General features: G+C 39.9%; 1 protein-coding gene across 1 annotated transcript in view; it reads left to right on the top strand.

Annotated features, from left to right (window-relative positions):
• Window positions 1-550: 550 nt before the first annotated feature.
• Window positions 551-18,243, top strand: part of nr3c2 (nuclear receptor subfamily 3, group C, member 2) — an 80,421-nt gene continuing 62,728 nt past the window's right edge. Inside the window, exons 1-2 of the mRNA XM_061057152.1 lie at window positions 551-925; window positions 2,492-4,306. Coding sequence (XP_060913135.1) covers window positions 2,511-4,306 — 1,796 coding nt within the window. The 5' untranslated portion in view covers window positions 551-925; window positions 2,492-2,510. The remainder of the gene's footprint in view (window positions 926-2,491; window positions 4,307-18,243) is intronic.

An 18,243-nucleotide genomic window follows, 5' to 3' on the forward strand; every position in this document is an offset into this window, starting at 1 on the left:
TGAGATGAATTAAGTTACAGGGTGACCACTCAAGACTCTCTTTCTGAGCAGCAATAGAAATATTGCTCCACCTAGTGGTGGCAGCAGTTAGTTTTTATACAAGGCAACAGTCTGACTTGATTTAAAGTCCAGTGACTCTCCACTCAATATTTGAGGGTTTTTAAAGGTCCATGGTAAATGTCAAGAAAGGCTTGGGAGGCTGTTCCCCTATAAGTCCTTTTTATGAAAATGGTCAGTGCGCGTGCGTATGGGTAAATGTACACGAGCTCCTTTGGGAAACAGTTTTAGGGTGAGAAAAGACTAAAGAAAAAAAATAACAACATGATAAGGGGGCGATGACAGGACAAAGTGTCAGAGAAAACCTTCAGGAAATAGTTAAATGAAATACAAGGGATCCTGAGAGAGTTAATACAAACAACACCGCACTGAGCGCGGTGCCCTATTTCCAGGCGGCTCCGTCTACCTGCGCGGAGCCCCTCCCCTCTTCTCCCCTCTGCCTCTCCTCCTCCTCCCCCTCCTCGGAGTTTGTGTTGCACTCGTTGCAGTAGGAGGGTCCATGTGCACAGAGTGACGTCGCCCTGACTTCAAGTCCTACGACTCCTTCGTTTGTTTTTAATACTCTTTTTATCCGGGGCCCTGAATCGGTAATCTGCAAAATTGCGGCCATAATGTGAGATGATCTGAGGCTGTCGTCCGACCCGCCGCTGTGGTTCGTCCTGTCAGGAGCAGCGGCTCGCTGTAGAGGATTAATACGCAATTCTCCGCTGTGTCTAGCTGTCAAACTGAAAACTATGTACTGGGAAGAGTAGACGGAACACATTTGTTGACATTTATTCACTTTGCTTGACGTGTCTTTTTTTGCCCTCTGGATTATTTCGCTGCCCAGCAACACGGCCACCTGACAACTCTGAATGTCGTAATTAAGGTAAGGAGAGCACGGAGTAGGCTGTTTGACTGCACATTTTAATTTGGCGCTGGCTCTGGGATCATAATGAAACTCCTCGCTGTTCAGTCGGATTTATGTGCATACGAGCTTGCACCCGCGTTCCCACATTTGCTGTGGGGGAATAAATAAAACAACTTTCAATCGGGACCGTTTGCTACGTCGTGAATGTCGCCATAAAGTTTAATGTATTTTTTTGCGGCAACATAAGCTGCCACAACAGTTCTTTACAGATTTTCAGTGGGATTGCCTACCGCACCTGTCAAGAAGTGCTGATGAGTCGCTAGTACTGTCAAATTCCTCCTAAATGTTTGACTTTAATTATTTAATTTCTCCTTCCTTCTGCACTCGGTCTTGCCTGCAACTAAAAGGCTGTCAGTGGAGACGACTTTAACACAGCAAAATAAGTTCAACAGCAACAATACAGCAAAAAAAAAAAAAAATCCTCTTTTTGAATTTATTCTGCGCAAACGCAAAATGGAGAGAGAGTTGCATGGTGAACAGTGACAGGACAATCACGGCAGGAGCGAGAGTGAAGTAGCCTACAAAGCTGACTTTTTTCTAGTTTTTATTTTTGAATGTGTGCACATAATGAACACGAAATATTCTGCAGGCAATCCAAATAACTTTAACTGTGTATGTTTGCTTCTCCAGAGCTGCGGGCACTTCAAAGAGTGCACCGTTGCCTGCAAAGCAAATACAGAACTAAAGCACCTAAAGCAATGCATTATTGATAGCCTACAATAAACTCTGTCAAATGTTAAACAACCGCCAGTAATTTATTTGCTTTTGCTCATAACACGGCCGCTCCTGCCGCTCAAGCAACATTTCAAGTTGTGTCGCAGCTATGTTGTGGCTGCAAGAGAAATAACTATTAAGTGACAGCTTTTCTACCAATCCATGCAAAGCTGGTGGATTTCAGTGCTGTGCTGTCCAATAGAAGCGCAGCAGAGGTGGGAATCTAAACCCGGACGACGTCACGTAGCGACGTTAACCCTTGCAGTGCAGTTTTCCTCAAAGTTATCAGACTGTACATCTCATGTAGTGCAGAGATAAGGAGCCCTATCTGTGTGACTGAGAGAGGAAATACAGTACTTTTTTTTCTCCAAATTAAACATACTGTTAACACAGCATACTTTATGTGTTTGTTTTGGCGCTATGTGTAAGTAGGTCATTATGGGCTACTATAATCAAAATCAAAATAGTTAAAATCTGTGTTACTTCAAACAATTTATCTTCTTCTTTGCAGACCCTTTTCTTTGCCTCATCGGGGTTTTTATTTACCCACATAACACAACACACTGGTTTGGAATCCAAAATCAAATAGACTTTATTTACACTCTAGATTTTAGGCTTATTTGCATATTCCCTGATACATAATTTAGCCTCACATAGAACCTGTAATCTTTGCCAGAAGGTAAATATTCTTAAAGAACCTGCCAAGCAACCAGTATTATTGAACTAATTCCTTGTGTGCAACTGATTTCCCCCTAAATAAATAGAACTGTGAACATCTCTCATTAGTTTTTTTTCTTCCTTTATATCCAGGTGACTCGATGAGCCAGCAATGGAGACCAAAAGATACCAAAGTTTCTTTGATGGGAGCGACACAGAGAACAAATGGTCACAGGTCCCCGGCAGTATGGAGCACTGCTGCAGCACAGAGGATTCAGGTTTGACCAGCAGCGATATCTTGATGGACATAGTCAATGTGAGCTGCCCTGCTGGAAGCCCAGCTACTGACTGCAAAGACAACAACACAAAAAAACAGGAGCAGCCAATGCTCCGGCTCAGCCAGAACCAGCCATTTGTTCTCCCACACTTCAACAACTCCCTCCATGGTCATAAGCAGGAAATGGACTCCAAGGAGCTTTCCAAGACTGTGGCTGAGTCAATGGGCCTGTATATGAATGCAGCCAGGGAGGCGGACTTTGCCTTTAGCCAGCACGGGGGCGGCACTAGCCCTGGGAAGATGTATCCAGCGTGTGGACGGCCTCTAGAAGAGACCCAGTGTGGTTCCACAAAGAGCCCCAAGTTAAAGCCATTTGGTTTTCCACAGCCAAGCACCACTCCCAGAGAATGCCCCAGTGGGACTCAGATTAGCTCGGCTTCAATGCTGGCTTCATCTCTCTCCTGCAGCCCCCAGACCTCCAGTTCAATCTCCAGCCCCGGCAACAACATGGTGTCATCAACCACCAGCCCCCCTACGTGCTTTGGACCAGTGTGCTCGTCTGTTAATAGTCCTGTCAGCCAGACGTCTTGTGCCGCAACTCTGGCCAATATCAAGCGCAGGAATTCAGCAACATGTAGCCCTGTAGAGTCCAGCACAGTGGGCTCACCACCGCTTACCAGCCCGCTCAATGTCATGAGGTCACCCATGTCCAGCCCTCAGAGCATGAGTAGCGTGCGATCACCGCCGTCCTGCAGCACCACTTGTAACATCAGGTCCTCCGTCTCAAGCCCAACAGGCGGTGGCTGCACCAGTACAGCAAACAACTGTAACCCGGTAAGGCCGTCCATCTCCAGTCCGGCTATAGGAAGCAACATGGCGGTCAGCAGCCCTCAGAACCCCTCCTCTGCTGGGTTTCCGGTATCCAGTCCTGCAAGTGGGCTTGGTTTGGTGCAGAATGACACAAACAGCCCTGACGCAGCGAGTCTGTCCAGAGACACGGACTTCAAACACTTTGAATTCCCTAAAGTAGAGATGGTAGACGGGGAGGTGTTCAATGTGGGCTTAGACCAGATGGGCATGGTTAAGTATATAAAGAACGAGCCAGGAACTGACTTTAGGAGCATGTGTTTGGGCAGCTCTAAATGTAACTCAAGTAGCACACCCTTTATCACGCAGATTAAGAGTGAGCCAGACCATAATGAGGGATGTATGAACCAACAACCGTACGGCGAACAGCCACCATCTCTCGGTCTCTTTCCTGCATCTGAGACCACCTATTTATCCCTGAGGAATAACATTGACGAGTACAGTCTTTCTGGTATCTTAGGACCACCTGTCTCCTCCATGAATGGGTCCTATGAGCCTGAAGTGTTCTCCAACAATGTCCTATCCAAAGGGGTTAAGCAGGAGACCACTGATGGCAGCTATTACCAAGAGAACAACAGCATGCCCACATCAGCCATTGTTGGAGTTAATTCTGGCGGACATTCATTCCATTACCAGATTGGAGCGCAAGGAACAATGGCTTTCACACGGCATGATGTGAGGGACCAGTCCAACCCTTTGTTGAATCTTATTTCGCCTGTAACGGCATTAATGGAGTCATGGAAAACTCGGCCGGGCATGTCACAGGGGTCACTGTCAGGCAGAGGTGAAGGATACCCAAACTGCATCACAGACGGCATGTCAAGGTAAGCGGAGTAAAGATTTCTCTCAAATCTGAGTGCATTCTTGTGTTTCTCCTTCAGAGTTAAATAATGAACCGTAACTTTACAATGACAGGACATTTTTATTTTCCACAAATTATTCTTTTTTTTTTTTTTTACAATCTCACTCCACCTATATAATGGTGGGTCTGTCTACTGGATCAGATAGATGAAGGGTCGGTCTGTTTCAGTGAGTCTCATATTTCACAGGGGATTTAGGGCGTTTGCTTTGAATGGTACAAAAATAAAAACAACAGCAGGGCTTGGGAAAGGCAGCGGGATGCTGGCCGGGGTAACAGGAATTAAAGGACGCCGTCCAGGTCATTGTTATAGTAGCATGTGATCACAACATCATATCTGCTAGCACTGCCCTGTGCTCTACTGTAACACAGATAGGCAAAGTTTACCTCTTATCAGGCTCCTGTTTGTATGTACAACAACAAGATGTATTGGTCTGTTATCAGGAGGTCTGGCGAAGACCTTGTGTAATGCAAATATCTGTTTTTATGGGCCCTGAGCCATTGGCAGCATCATAAATTATGAATGATTGATCACATGCTTTTGTTGCCAAACTGATGAAATAAACAGTTGCTTTGTGAGGTTGGGGGCTGAGACTAAACAAACACGCTGAAGAGGACGAAATCTATAAGAACTGCCAATCTGGAAAAGTGCAACTTTGACACAGTTGTTTGGCGTCCACTGTATTCTGGTGTCCTAGTTGTATGTGAAGCTGAGGGAAGTAAATTATCAGCAGCACGATTAATAAGAGAAAATAAAAATGCCATTATGTAGACCAGGAAACACTTGGTACCATTGTTAAAAACACAGAAATATTAAATGCACCTAACAGAGGGAGGTGCAGCTGTTCATTTACAGTTTGTGGTGCTGTTTGGGTGTGATAGGATTTTTATGTATTTCAATAGCATTGTCTGTCTATTGGTGTTCTTATAAAGAACAATTCCATCATCTCTGTATGCAGAGGATGTTATAAATTTAAAGTTTTACAAGCTGGTACAAAGAGGTACTAAAACAAGTCTTAAAGGACTTCCTGTTACTTTCACGGCTGTGAGAGAAGTTCAATGTTTGAGCTGCTGCTGCTGCTGCTGGGATGTTGATTTACTTTTGCTGCTACATTCGATTGTGATTTGATCATGACCGTTTAAACTGAGGGTTTGCCTGTGATGTTGCTCTATATCATGAAATGCACATTTATTTGATAAGAAAAAGTTCTTCTGTTGGAATTTGTAGATTTCACTTGTTGCTCAAGCATTTTCAGTTGTTGTTTTTTTTTTTTTTAAAGATTGCTGTAAATTCAGTAATATATAATTGTATATTCACGTTAAACACTTGACTGCAAACCTTTTATTTATAGATAATATATACAATACAAACATACACGTTGACGAGGTTGTTGTTTTTTTACTCAAGAGATGCAGCTATAATAACGTCACTATTCAAAGACACACTTAAAATTGATTTCCATTAATTTTTTACTGTAAGATAAGTGGCCTGATATGATCACTCTAATTCATATTTTTAACCTAATTTCCTTTAAAAAAAAAAATCTACAATGGATCTAAAGTCATTGTGAAATTTTTGTATATCAATAAGAAACACATATATTCAGGACAAGGAGTGAGTGTGTGCGTGTGTGTGTCATCATGACCTGATTTTCTTATCGTCAGTATATTTTATATCTTTTCTGTTTGACGTCTTTATTCGGCGTTATACGTACACTACACACTCATCTAGAGTGAGTTGTGTGAGTGTGTCTGTGTGAGTGTGTGCGAAAGCAAGGCTTGAGGAGACTGATACAGCCCCGTTACCTTGGAGGCGACCCATATGGCAGGAGCCAAAGCGATGTTGACGGGATCACTGCCACCTTGGTCCTAATGAGATCCAGCTTAGCCCTAATGTCAGACAGGATGACAGTAAGAGGTGGGCCACAAGGCAGCCAGCCAGGCAGCAAGGGAGGCAGAAAAACACAAACACACATAAACATACATACAACTAATGCACACATACTCTCTCTCTCTCTCTCTTACACACACATATATATTTATATACCCTCTGTCTCTGTCTCTCTCTCTCTTACACACACACACACACACACATATATATTTATATACCCTCTCTCTCTGTCTCTCTCTCTCTTACACACACATATATTTATATACCCTCTGTCTCTCTCTCTGTCTCTCTCTCTGTCTCTCTGTCTCTCTCTCTCTCTCTCTCTCTCTTACACACACACACATATATTTATATACCCTCTGTCTCTCTGTCTCTCTCTGTCTCTCTGTCTCTCTGTCTCTCTCTCTCTCTCTCTCTCTCTCACACACACTCACACACATATATACATAAATATAGAAATGTCTTAGGAAGAACCCAAGAATCCTACATTTAATTAGGGGTGCCTATTTTCACGGTCCTCTTACAATAGTTGTATTGAATTGATTGACAGCTATACTTAGATTATATGCACGGGCATATTATATCCTGGCTGAAATCTGAAAGTGCACTGCAGGAAATCTGTGGCACTTTCGAGCTTTGGACCAGACTACATTGCACCAGGGCCCAATATTTCATAGGCAAAAAATTGTTACGTAACCATTAAAAAGCACAACTAAAACTCTTTGATCCGCCGAAGCCTTGGATGACAGAGTGTAAAATCCCTCGGCTCTTTTTTTTTCTCACTTTGGTTTCCTCTGTAAATGGTTTTAATTAAAAATGGCTGCTCATCTGAGCAGTCTGGATTACTTTGTGCAAAAACATTCTAGCTCAAATCGGCTAGAGAGGAAGAAGGAGAAAAATTAGTCATACTAACTTTAATTGTTTTATTTATGTGATGTTTGATTTAAACTGAATACTTTGGCTGACTCATAGTCCAGAACGAAGCATTGTATGTGATTAGACGTTTGAATCCTTCAAGATTTTTTGAGATTTTTACTCTTCTTTTTTTCACTACAAGCAGTACAGTATTATCTCTTCTGAAGAGCATTTAAAAATATTTTCATGGTGGATTTATATTAACCAAATGTACTTTGTATGAAAAATATAAATATGGAAATTTTAATAAAATGACCTACATTAGTGTGCTGGATTATGCTTGCTCACTGCCTAAATCTGAGAATCTCTTTTCACCCTATTCAGGGCATTTTCCTGCTGGTTTTCACAGTCATGTTAAACCAAATAGAATTACTCTAAAACTTGTCAGCTCCCTGACCTAATAATCATAATCTGACAAATGGTACAGGCTTAAAATAGTAAAAACCATGTTTTTTTTTTTTTTTCATTTAGAAATGCTCTCATTAAATTCCTTTTGCTATATTTATAGTTTCTGGAGAAGTGGCACCCAACTATATAGTCTGACCTTTTTCCCTGCAGCCAGTTTCTGCAGATCCACACCACAGTGTGCCCTTCATGAGGAAGGTCCAGATAGGAGCGGGCAGAAAGCTTTAGACTGGACTCTGGCCAACTCTCAATGTTCTGCAGAGGGATGAAAAGGCATACTCCTGAGAGCACACTAATAAGGCTTTAATTGTATGTTCCTCCGCTAAATTAATGGATGGAAATGATTTGATTAATTCAGACACTGCTGGATACTAATATCCAATTAAAGCCCAACACCAGGCATGCACAGGGGCTCCCAGTGCATTATGGGTTCCTGACTGAGAAGCGGGCAGCTGCTTGTGTTTGGGTTGTGAAAGGATAATAAAGGTGAAGGTGTTCGGGAATGGTGGTGGGGTTCAGCAGTCTACACAGCAGACGAAATCATCTGGCAGAGAAGTTATTTCATACTCTAAGCACGTGTATTCATTCTTTGCATTCTTGAATATACTGTCACAAATTCACTATAGAGTTGAAATTAAATCTAAAGTAAAGTTGAATTGTGCTGAATTTAATCTAAAGCCAGTAAGGGCCACACTATAGTAACAAGTTATTTTGTGTTTAAGTTTTACTCTTTTCATAAAACATTCTACGCTAAATAATTTAATAATGTTTGGTAGCTTTAGAAAAACATGAATTCTTTTCTTAAGCTCCCTCTTTTAAGTTTTTAAAAACTTGTTCGTAATAAGTCAAGTGCAGCCCTGAGAGCTGTGGACTGTGACTCATTTATGCAGGAATGATTGAGGATTGCCATTTTTCTTAAGCAATTTTAAAAAAAGAGTAAATCTTTCAACGTTTTACAAACGTTATGAATCAATTTTTCCTGTCATTTAATTATGTGACAACTAGCACGAACATTGATACAAATAATGGTGCATGGAGGTTGACACTTATCCACACTTGATGGATAAATTGGGGTCAACCGGTTGAGGGTTGAAGTTGTCATGTGTTCAATATAGAGAACAGTTTTACAGTTCTAACTGTAGAACTCGTACCACCTTTCTAAAGAAAATATGTATTTATTTAATTTTTTCATTTCATTTCAATATCTTTCAAAAGCGCTTTTTCTCATTAATCCAGACCGTGTGCTGGTTTGAGAGGACATTGGGTGAAAAAGGTCATCCTTTTCAGAGTGATTGAAAACCCTTTAAGAGAATTGACAGTCGACTGAAGGATTCTTAGAAAAGTTCATCTCAGCCAAGAATCATTGAAATAAATATATATTTAAAGGGAAGCACACTCCCAAACTTTTTCTGCCAGGCCCCTCTTTCGAAGAAGAAAATATTTTCAGCCCCCCCCTCCTACCCTCCCCATACATATCAAAATATATATTAATGTACACTAATCACACTGTCAATCACGCTCTTTGCTTACAAACTCCTATATTTTTAGAATTCATCTCAAACATTCACTCCGGAAGTAAAGAAAAGCAGCTTTAGTGTTTGACAACAAACTATCAAGCAGCTTTTTAAAGAGGAGGCAATTAAAAGTGATACTGTAACATAAAACTTCCAAATTTGTGATGTCTGGTGTAGATTCATTGTCCATCTTACATTAACCTTCAAGTCTTCTCACAAAATTTGCCTAGCTAGCAGTAAAAAACTGTGCATTGTTATTTTAAGCCAGGCCAGGCCCCCTCCATCATAACTCCTTTTGGGAATCACTGCCTCAGGGCGCACTCTGAACTAGACAATCCTGACATGCCTAAGCACGCTTCACCCCTAAAGTCCAGTTTGTTTGACTAGTGCTCCAATCCGTGCTCAAAAATGGTACACTTCCTCGGCCCTGGCACACTTTGAATAGGTGTGCTTCAGCACGGTACAGTTCATGTACGAGCACAAGCACATATACACAACGTGGACAGCCTTCATTATGGAGATATCCCGGAGTGTTCTGCCTGTATCTGACTAAAATGACTCACAATAAGCCACAAATTCAGGAAAGTAGCTGCTATGTTCTATGTGTTGTTCTCCGATGTGCGGACGTGGACAGCGCGTCTCTTTTATTGTTTAATTTTTTATTTATTTTTCAAGTCAACCTGTCTTGTTAACTCAGCACGCTTCATAATTACGCAAAGCCATTCATGCGTTGTATTACGAGGTTATGTACAAGAGGTAACCATGCTCAGGCCCAGTTAGTCCTGGAGCAGTGTGAGTGCATGCCAGCAGGGGAATGGGGAGGGGGGGCCATCGTGCTTAAGCGCAGTAAGGGACATCTTTGTCTAGAGTGAGTGCACCCTAAATGTGAAAATACCCAGCAGTAGAATAATGAGGCCGGAAAAAATATATTTGAGCTGACTGATTAAAATCTATAGCAAGCATTATATTATTCATATAATTGGGCATTGCAAATGAAGAAAATAGAAAAGAAAATACTTTGTCTATGACAAAATACACCCCTAAACGCAACTTGTATAATGTTAAAATGGACGAAGAGTAACATTTTTCACAGCATATGGAAATGAAATGGTCTGAAATATAGTGAGAATATCTTAAATCGGGTGTGAAAGGGGCTCCTGTGGGCATTTCAAACATGTCTTTCAGTGCAGCAGTCCAGTCCAACATTTAGAGATGTAAATTGTCTTGTTCCTCCATGCAGAAATCAGCAATGTTTTATCATTGAGCCCAAGAATAAAAAACCCAAGAAATCTGATACTCTGGACCACAGAGACAGGCTTGAGCTTTGAAAACACATTTTAAGCACAATAGTACTTTCTTAAACATTTTTTTAAAAAATGGGCTGTTTTTTTTGAATGCATGTAAAAAGATAAACATCTACTGAAAAAACATGATTAAAACACCTGAATGGAAAAGAAAATATTAATACATAGACCCACCAGGATCCAGTTCTTTTCTGTCTTCTGGGCAGCCAGTTCCTCAGTGGTGTGGGTGTATTTGGAGGCTGAGGCTGTGTAAGAGATGCTGAATTTCCACAGTCTGTTACTCTTAAAATATCAGAATTTATCCTGAAAACTAGGGGAAGATGAAGCTCCCTGTGAGCTGTTTTTGACCTCGGCTGCAAGGTGAAAACTTGGTACTATTGCAGAGAATGATGTTTATGTTTTTTTTTTTTTTTTAAATAGAGGGTAAATTATTTTATATTTTTTAGATTGTGCATATAGTTGATGTGTTTGTGTTTGACACTGCTAACAACATTTTATAGTCTTAACAAATTTTAATCTTGATAAGCTTCCCAGCAGATAGTTATTAAGTGACGCCATTGACTTCTTCGACTTGAACACAGAATCATTGACTGGACTCGTGTCCCAGTCAACGGCAGACTCATTTAACAACTGTTTTAATGAAGGGTTGCCAGTTTTGGTGTGCACTCAAATAAGTCTACTGCAATGAATCATTTCCACAACCAAAGAATGTGAAAATATACTTTTAAATTCACTACATGTAAGAAAAAAAAAAAATAATGCCGTGTCTCACTACGTCTACACATTAATGTGCTTTATAGTTTTGGTTTTCTGATCAATATGAACTCTTGTCATCTCTGTTTACAGCTCTTTTAAGCAGCTGTTTCATTGTGAAAAAACAACTGACAGTACTTAATGATAAGATGGTTAACACTGTGGAGCATTTAGCATCAAAAAGAGTTAAATATTTCCTTTAGGTGGGAGGTGGTAAAGACCAAAACAGAGCTAAAACCATTGTAAAAAGGCAATTTCAGCAAACAAGGTCATCACAATAACTTATAATGAGGTGATAATATCACAGTTATGTGTTAACTGACTGTTCCACTGACCAAAAAAACTATTCTGAAAAGTAAAGGTCACTGCTTAAGTGCTCAAGTTAAGTCTCACTACTGTGATTTTGGTTTTTGGGGCAATTTTGGTTTTGCTTTAGCAGCTCTGTTGAATACCACCAAAACTCTGACCAATATTATATTCAATGAGTTTTTCTTGACATTTAGCTAAAAGGTGACAGTCCATCTAAATATCCAACAAATGTGATCATATCATGTTAAGCCACAAGGGCACAGTGGGAGCCATGCTTTCTTCTCCAGCTTTATGAATGGATGTTTCTTACCTTGTGCTACTACAGTGTGGGAGTAAATGCCTGCAGTGGATGTGAGCTTTTTAAAGGAGCCAAGATGATACTGTGTGGCACAATGATCGGGAAAAAGAAAAAAAAAAAAAACATTTAAAGTCTCCACTCCACTCCTCCCACGCAGAGCCACACAACCATACACATTCGCACATACACACACAACACGGCCGCCAACAGCAACAACAACAGCACACATTCTAGGCTGGACTTGACACCCCAATAAAAAGTGTGGTTACTACCGGCCTGGACTTCTGGGATTTGAATGCTTGTCTTGTCCTTATTTGAACTTTCCTTTTAAAGCGCAGTCTGGTGACAGAGGGCCAGATTTCCACCAGGCCGGGGCCGTAGCTGCAGAGCTACTTGCATCTACCTACCGCTGACATTCCCTTCTGTTGTCGAGGTCATTAAAAAAAATAGGCAGAAAGAGGAAGGGGGAAACAAAAAGCGTAGTACATGCTTATGTTTGGGAATGAATGCCCTGATTTTTATAGTCATGTGACATACTGTAGCTGTATCGCAGGCTTTTGTGTTGCAGAGCACTTAGTTTAACTAGCATGCAAATAGTCTGATCTCATACAACTGGTCTTAAAAATGCCCTGAGTCATTGCTTTGTCAGTAGGTTTTTGTGTGGAGGATTTACACAGTCATCTGAGATAAAAAAGCAACATGCTGGTACCAGTAATACAGAGTGACTACAAAGAATTATGTACATATTAAAACACAAATTACAGAGATTAACTAATCATAAGAGCCTACAACACTCTTGGCATAAATAAAAAAGAAGTGTTTGTTGAGCTAAATGCAGACAGATGTCTAATTTATTGGTTGGACATTATTCATCCGGAGCTATAAAAAGTCAATGAGATCTATTTTTTATTCTTTGGTAAGGATGATGCAGAGAGAAGCCATCCCGGCTCTCTTGACAAATTACTGTCTTCCTCTTGTATCCTGATATACTTGACTGAGCAAACAAGCCATGTCTTTATCATTCATGTTTAATAAGAGCTCGCCCAAGTGTTCGCGCCAAAGTGCTTACGTTTAAAACCCAGTGTTTGTCTTTTCACTTCCTCCGTGGAAAAGGATGCCATAAAGGAAGACGCTTCAAAAAATGTTAATTGTTAAGCATGAAAGGTTTCCGAAGTAGGTCATGCATAGTTGGCTAGAATAAAGTGAAGGGTGTGTGTATGTGTGTGTGTGTGTGTGTGTGTTGGAAAGAGGGGGTTATTCGGGGTCCTTTTACGTAACACTTGTATTCTCTCACAAACACACAAACATAGCCACACAGAGATTCAGCTTGCATCCAGAAACATGTCAGCAGGACCCATGATTTAGAAAAATGCTGGCCTGAGTCATGGTGTAAAACATTCATAGCTTTGTTCAACACTTATTTCTTTACAAAACATGCACCAAAACCAAAAGTAAAATGTAATAAATCATCAGCTAGGTTGATGTGAAAGGAAAACAAAAAATCAATTAAACTTTTTTACTTGGACACTTAACTTCAGTGACCTTGATGAATATTTTTTAAGCAATTACTTTTTATTTCTGGTTTGTTTGTCCCTAATGCTTCCATTTACTCTGCCCACAGTAGATGTTGTTCCACAGATAGTATTTTTAATTATTAATGCAAATAAATTAATATTTAGCTTTATCTAAATTGAGTTTGCTTTTAAATTACTTTGTCTTTCAAGAGCACGTGAAGCACAACAAACCGTTCTCTATTAAAGAAGTCACACAGACAGTACAGCTTACATAATAGATGTAGAAGTGAATACTAAAAGTAATACAGTTTACTGTACTTTTTATCATAAGTCCTGGTTTTTATCTGCTGCTTTTTGTATTAATAGTATGTACTATAACTCTGCACATATGTGATCAAATCATAGCCAAAGGTTTTTTTTTTTTTTTCAAAATTGCAAAATAGTGGTGACCAATTTTAATTTTTTTTATGGCCGTCTCCCCAGAAAACAAAGGAAACAATATTAATTCTTTGTCAAGCACAAATTGTAATCCTTAAATGATCACACAGAGAGCCTGTCAGTCAGACCATGTTTGTAACGTAACAGGAGCCCATGACACACTGACCCAGCATGTGAAAGGAGGCATCAAGGATCAAGTGACAGCTTGGAGAAAAATATACTTTTTCATCCTGAACCTGTTTGTGGGGATCAGAGACCTGAATGACGCTGAAGAGGGGTTAAGGTGTTTGTCAGGAAGTGTAATGTGTTTTCTGTTTTCATCAAACGAGAGAAGTAAAATAATAATTGATGGGAATTAATGGTCAGCTTACTCATATTACACACACACACACACACACACACACACACACACACACACACACACACACACACCAGTATGTTTTCTTACTTCCCTCAGGTTGTGTCTAGTCATGCAGTCAGTTTCGCCTTTTCTTTTCAAAGTTTTGAGATGTCTATCTCAGACTTCAGCCTCCAATACAATGAAAATGAAGGAAGTTTTGTTTGTGGAGTTATGAAATACAATTTATGTCTCTGTTACTCGGCACGAGCAGCCATCAAAAATACTTTAAGCCCCAGAGGACAACTGTTGGCTGTGTTTTCAGCAGATTCATTTATATAGAAGTAAACCTTTGTTTTACTCTGCTCTATTGGAGCAGGAATTGGAAATCTTGGAGATCGACAACGTTTGATTCCGAACCTACATATATATAAATATATATATGACCTGACCTGTAGAAATATCAAGAATTATATATATATATATTTACTAACAAAATTGTGTCTGAAAAAAAGGAGCTGAAGGTGAGGTGATCTGGAAGAGTCTTAAATAATGGAGTTTTTCATTTTTGGTTTTCCTAAATGTTTCCCAATTACTGAACATTTTCTTCTGGCACTCTTCTTGAAGGGCTGCTTGTGTTCCAACAACTTTTAAAATTTCAAACATTTCATTTGATTTTTAATTATCCGCATGAGGATTGAGATAGATGATTCATTTTATTACTGATTAACCCGTCAATTCTTTTGTCTATGAAAGTACATTGTTTGCTTAGTCTATCTAGCAAAACAATGTCACAGTATCTCCACAGCCTGTGCTGGCAATCCCAAACGTCTCCCATGTTTTAATAATATCAAATGATAATGAGTTTACTCTCATCGCTGAGCAAAGAACGCAGAAGACGCAAAAAACTGGAATCAGAAAATGTAGACTTTTCTTTTATCAAAAAATTGTTCAAAAACATTTCTCCCAATAGCTGATCATTATTTCTTGGTTGACAAGTGATCAAAGAAATGTTGCATTTCTCTTGCCAGCAATCCAATAGAACATATTTTTTGTCATTTTTTGTGAATTGACCAAACCTCCCAAAGAAATGTCTTCAAAACATGGTTCTTGAGATTGATCTGGAGAGATGGAACATGGCAGCAATTATTTTTTCCTCAAATGAATGGTGGGTTGGTTGTTGGTTACATGTGACTTAACATATGATTAAGAGTAATGGAACCTGGCCTGCACAGAAACAAGTTGATGGGACATGATTGCATGAACTCAGTAGTGCACACACAGCTCTGTGAAGTACTCAGACCTGACCGTTCTGCCTGCAGAGTTTACTGTACCTGGCACAAGCACACATTCCACTGTTCACTGTCTGCTTTTTGTTTCTCTGCCTTCCTCTGACTTGGCTGCAGCTACCTGATTCACTCTGCTCCGAAAGGGAGACAGTCTGGAGCTTTTTTTGGGTTTTCAGCAGTAGCTCTGTCTTTTATTCACAACCGTACTCAGATGCTGGACGTCAAAAAACAACAACAACAACAACAACAACAACAACAACGTACTGTAATGTTGTTCTGACAAGTTTTTACATGTTCACACCTTGATTAATCTGTTGTTTGTCAAACAACACAGAGGCATGCCTCACAGACAACTTTTTGGCTTTGTTGCAGTTTGTCATCAGATTGTTGCCATTAAGGTAATGGTGGGAAAATGTGATGTAGGTCATGATTCAGGTTTATCCTGTCAGTTCCTGTTGCCTGGTGCCGTTGTTGCACTTAATGGTTCAATTATCTGTGTTTTAATACGACACTACAATCCAAGCCATGTAGGGTACTGATACAATAGATCGGAACTTACATTTTCAATAAAACATTTTATGTTTAACTTGCTAAACTTTTACTTGAAAAAAGTCTGCTCCAATACAATGCTCTCCTGCCATGTGTACACTTGAGGAAGACACTGCATTAACTTCTCATATCTATTCCTGCTCATTAAAAATACTTTGTAAGTACTACTACACGGAATGAATAAATGACTAAATCCATCACCCTTGCTGTCTTCTAAAATCAATGGTAAAGCTCAGTCTAAGTTAGTTTGTGCTACAGCAGTATGAATTACATAATTCAAGTCAAGCAGGCTCACTAATTGTGACCTTTATTAAACTTCTAACTGTAAGGGATCACTATGTAACTCTGACATGTAGTGTTTGAAATGGGTACTGCAGTCCAGATTCAAAACATTGAAGAGAGCTGCCTCCCCCCGCCCCCCTCCTCCCTAGAGTTGTTGTGCACGCAGGTTGCCATGTCCGAACACTGAAGCTTCAGTGTTAAGCCAGCTCTGCAGGGGCTTTTTAGGTCGGGGAGAATCAGTTATATCGGAACCAGTCCTCTTGCCTGCTTCTATCGCTGAAACACTTGGTTTGTTTGTTGTTAGCCTGGCAAACTGAGGGACTTCCAAAACTGCCATGTGGGGTTCCTTAAAGGAACAATATGTGATTTTTCACACTTAAATGTAGCAGAAATCAAGTCCTCTGAAAATAACTCTGTGAATTATGACTGTCTACAATGAATGTGACACCCGAGTCCCGCTGTCTGTGAGGTTTTCCGAGCCATATCTACAGCGTGTTTACATGGACGGGACGGCCGGCGGGCTCATCACCTTGCGTTTAAAAGTTGTTTAATTGAGGAAAGAAGAATAAAATACTGTACTCACTGCTGATTTGAATGTCACATAAGCGTTTTTAGATCACGGTCATTTCGTTTAAATTGACATGCAGTGTGAAGCTACGAGCAAACTAAGGAGCATTAGCATGCTAACACAACAATGCAGCTCAAGTTGTTTTGGTGTGATGCTGGTGCTCAGGGGCGACATCTACTGGATCAAAAAGTCGCATATTCTTCCTTCAAAACCGCCCTACCTTCACTTTTCAAAACAAATCCAGACCCGAACCAAATTAGTAGGGCATGTTTTCTTTCTGATCATATAGTAAGTTCATTTTAGGATTTAATTCAGTTGATATCTTACATATTGGTCCTTTAAATCTTTTCATTTGTTGTGGTTTATGGAAAAAGGGAGGAGGGAAATTAGACACACTTATTTGGAAGATACCGACTTGGTTTGGCTAACTCAGACGGTTAAAACCTCACATTATTTGAAGTACCTTGAGAATACAATTTTGGACAAAAAAAGGCTCTAAGATTTTAGGATTCTCTTACAAGCTTCAGAACCAATAATTAAGAGGAGGAATCCTTTTTAAAACCCAGATTTGGGCATTACTTTTTCTCCTTCTTTGAAGAAAATAAATCCTAACATTTCAAGGGACATCTGTTTAAATCAGACTAACGCAAATGAGCATGTAATCTATATGCCTGTGGGACCTGGTGCTCATACGGTTTCCATGTTATTTTCATTATTGTGTTACTGTTATATTGTTTAATGCCTTACATACAGTAAGGGGTTGTCTTAAATAACAGTTGCATTCAAGTACCAGATTGCTATAACATTAAACCAGCTTTTTAAACTCTGACTTATACTATAGATGCAGGTCACCTTGATGGATACATTCCAACAATGGTGAAAAGGCACAACTGGAGGTTGCTGCCTCTCGGCAAGGGCACCATTACCATTAGTACAGCATTATTCTGTAGATGGGCTCTTATTCATTCTGTGCCCTTGTCACTGGAGGGCAAAAGTCTGGTTAGTGTTGTTGGTGCTCTTAGTTGTTGATAACATTTGGAGAAATCAGTGCTATTCCACAATCCCAATTTTGTCATCCCTGAGCTATTGATTTGGGGCCATGCAGCAGGGGATTAGCGAAGCCTTTTAATATGACTGAACTGTAGAAATATCAAGAATTATATATATATATATATATATATATATGTATATGCCTAATCCTTGTTTTGTCCGTAGTCATCTGTATATTAATACATCTTTATTTTTCGCTATTTCCCCAAAAAATTTACATTCACAAAGCATCCATTTCCTTCTGATGTCATGCCAATTGTGGTATGTAACAGTAACAGTCATGTTAGCTAGAAAGTGGTTGAAGGCTACTGCTCGAAGTTGTTCGTCGGTAGCAATTGTGTTTGAAGAAATTGAGTTATATCTTGAAATATCGCCCAACGCCTCATGGATTTTCACTTTCCACTTTTGTGTTTTCTGTCTGATGAAGAGAAAGCTTGATATAATCGCAGTGTGTCAGAATCCAAATGTTTATAGGATTAAAAAAAT

This window comes from Labrus mixtus, chromosome 2 (genome assembly GCF_963584025.1).
Source record: "Labrus mixtus chromosome 2, fLabMix1.1, whole genome shotgun sequence".
NCBI classification, from domain to species: Eukaryota; Metazoa; Chordata; class Actinopteri; order Labriformes; family Labridae; genus Labrus; species Labrus mixtus.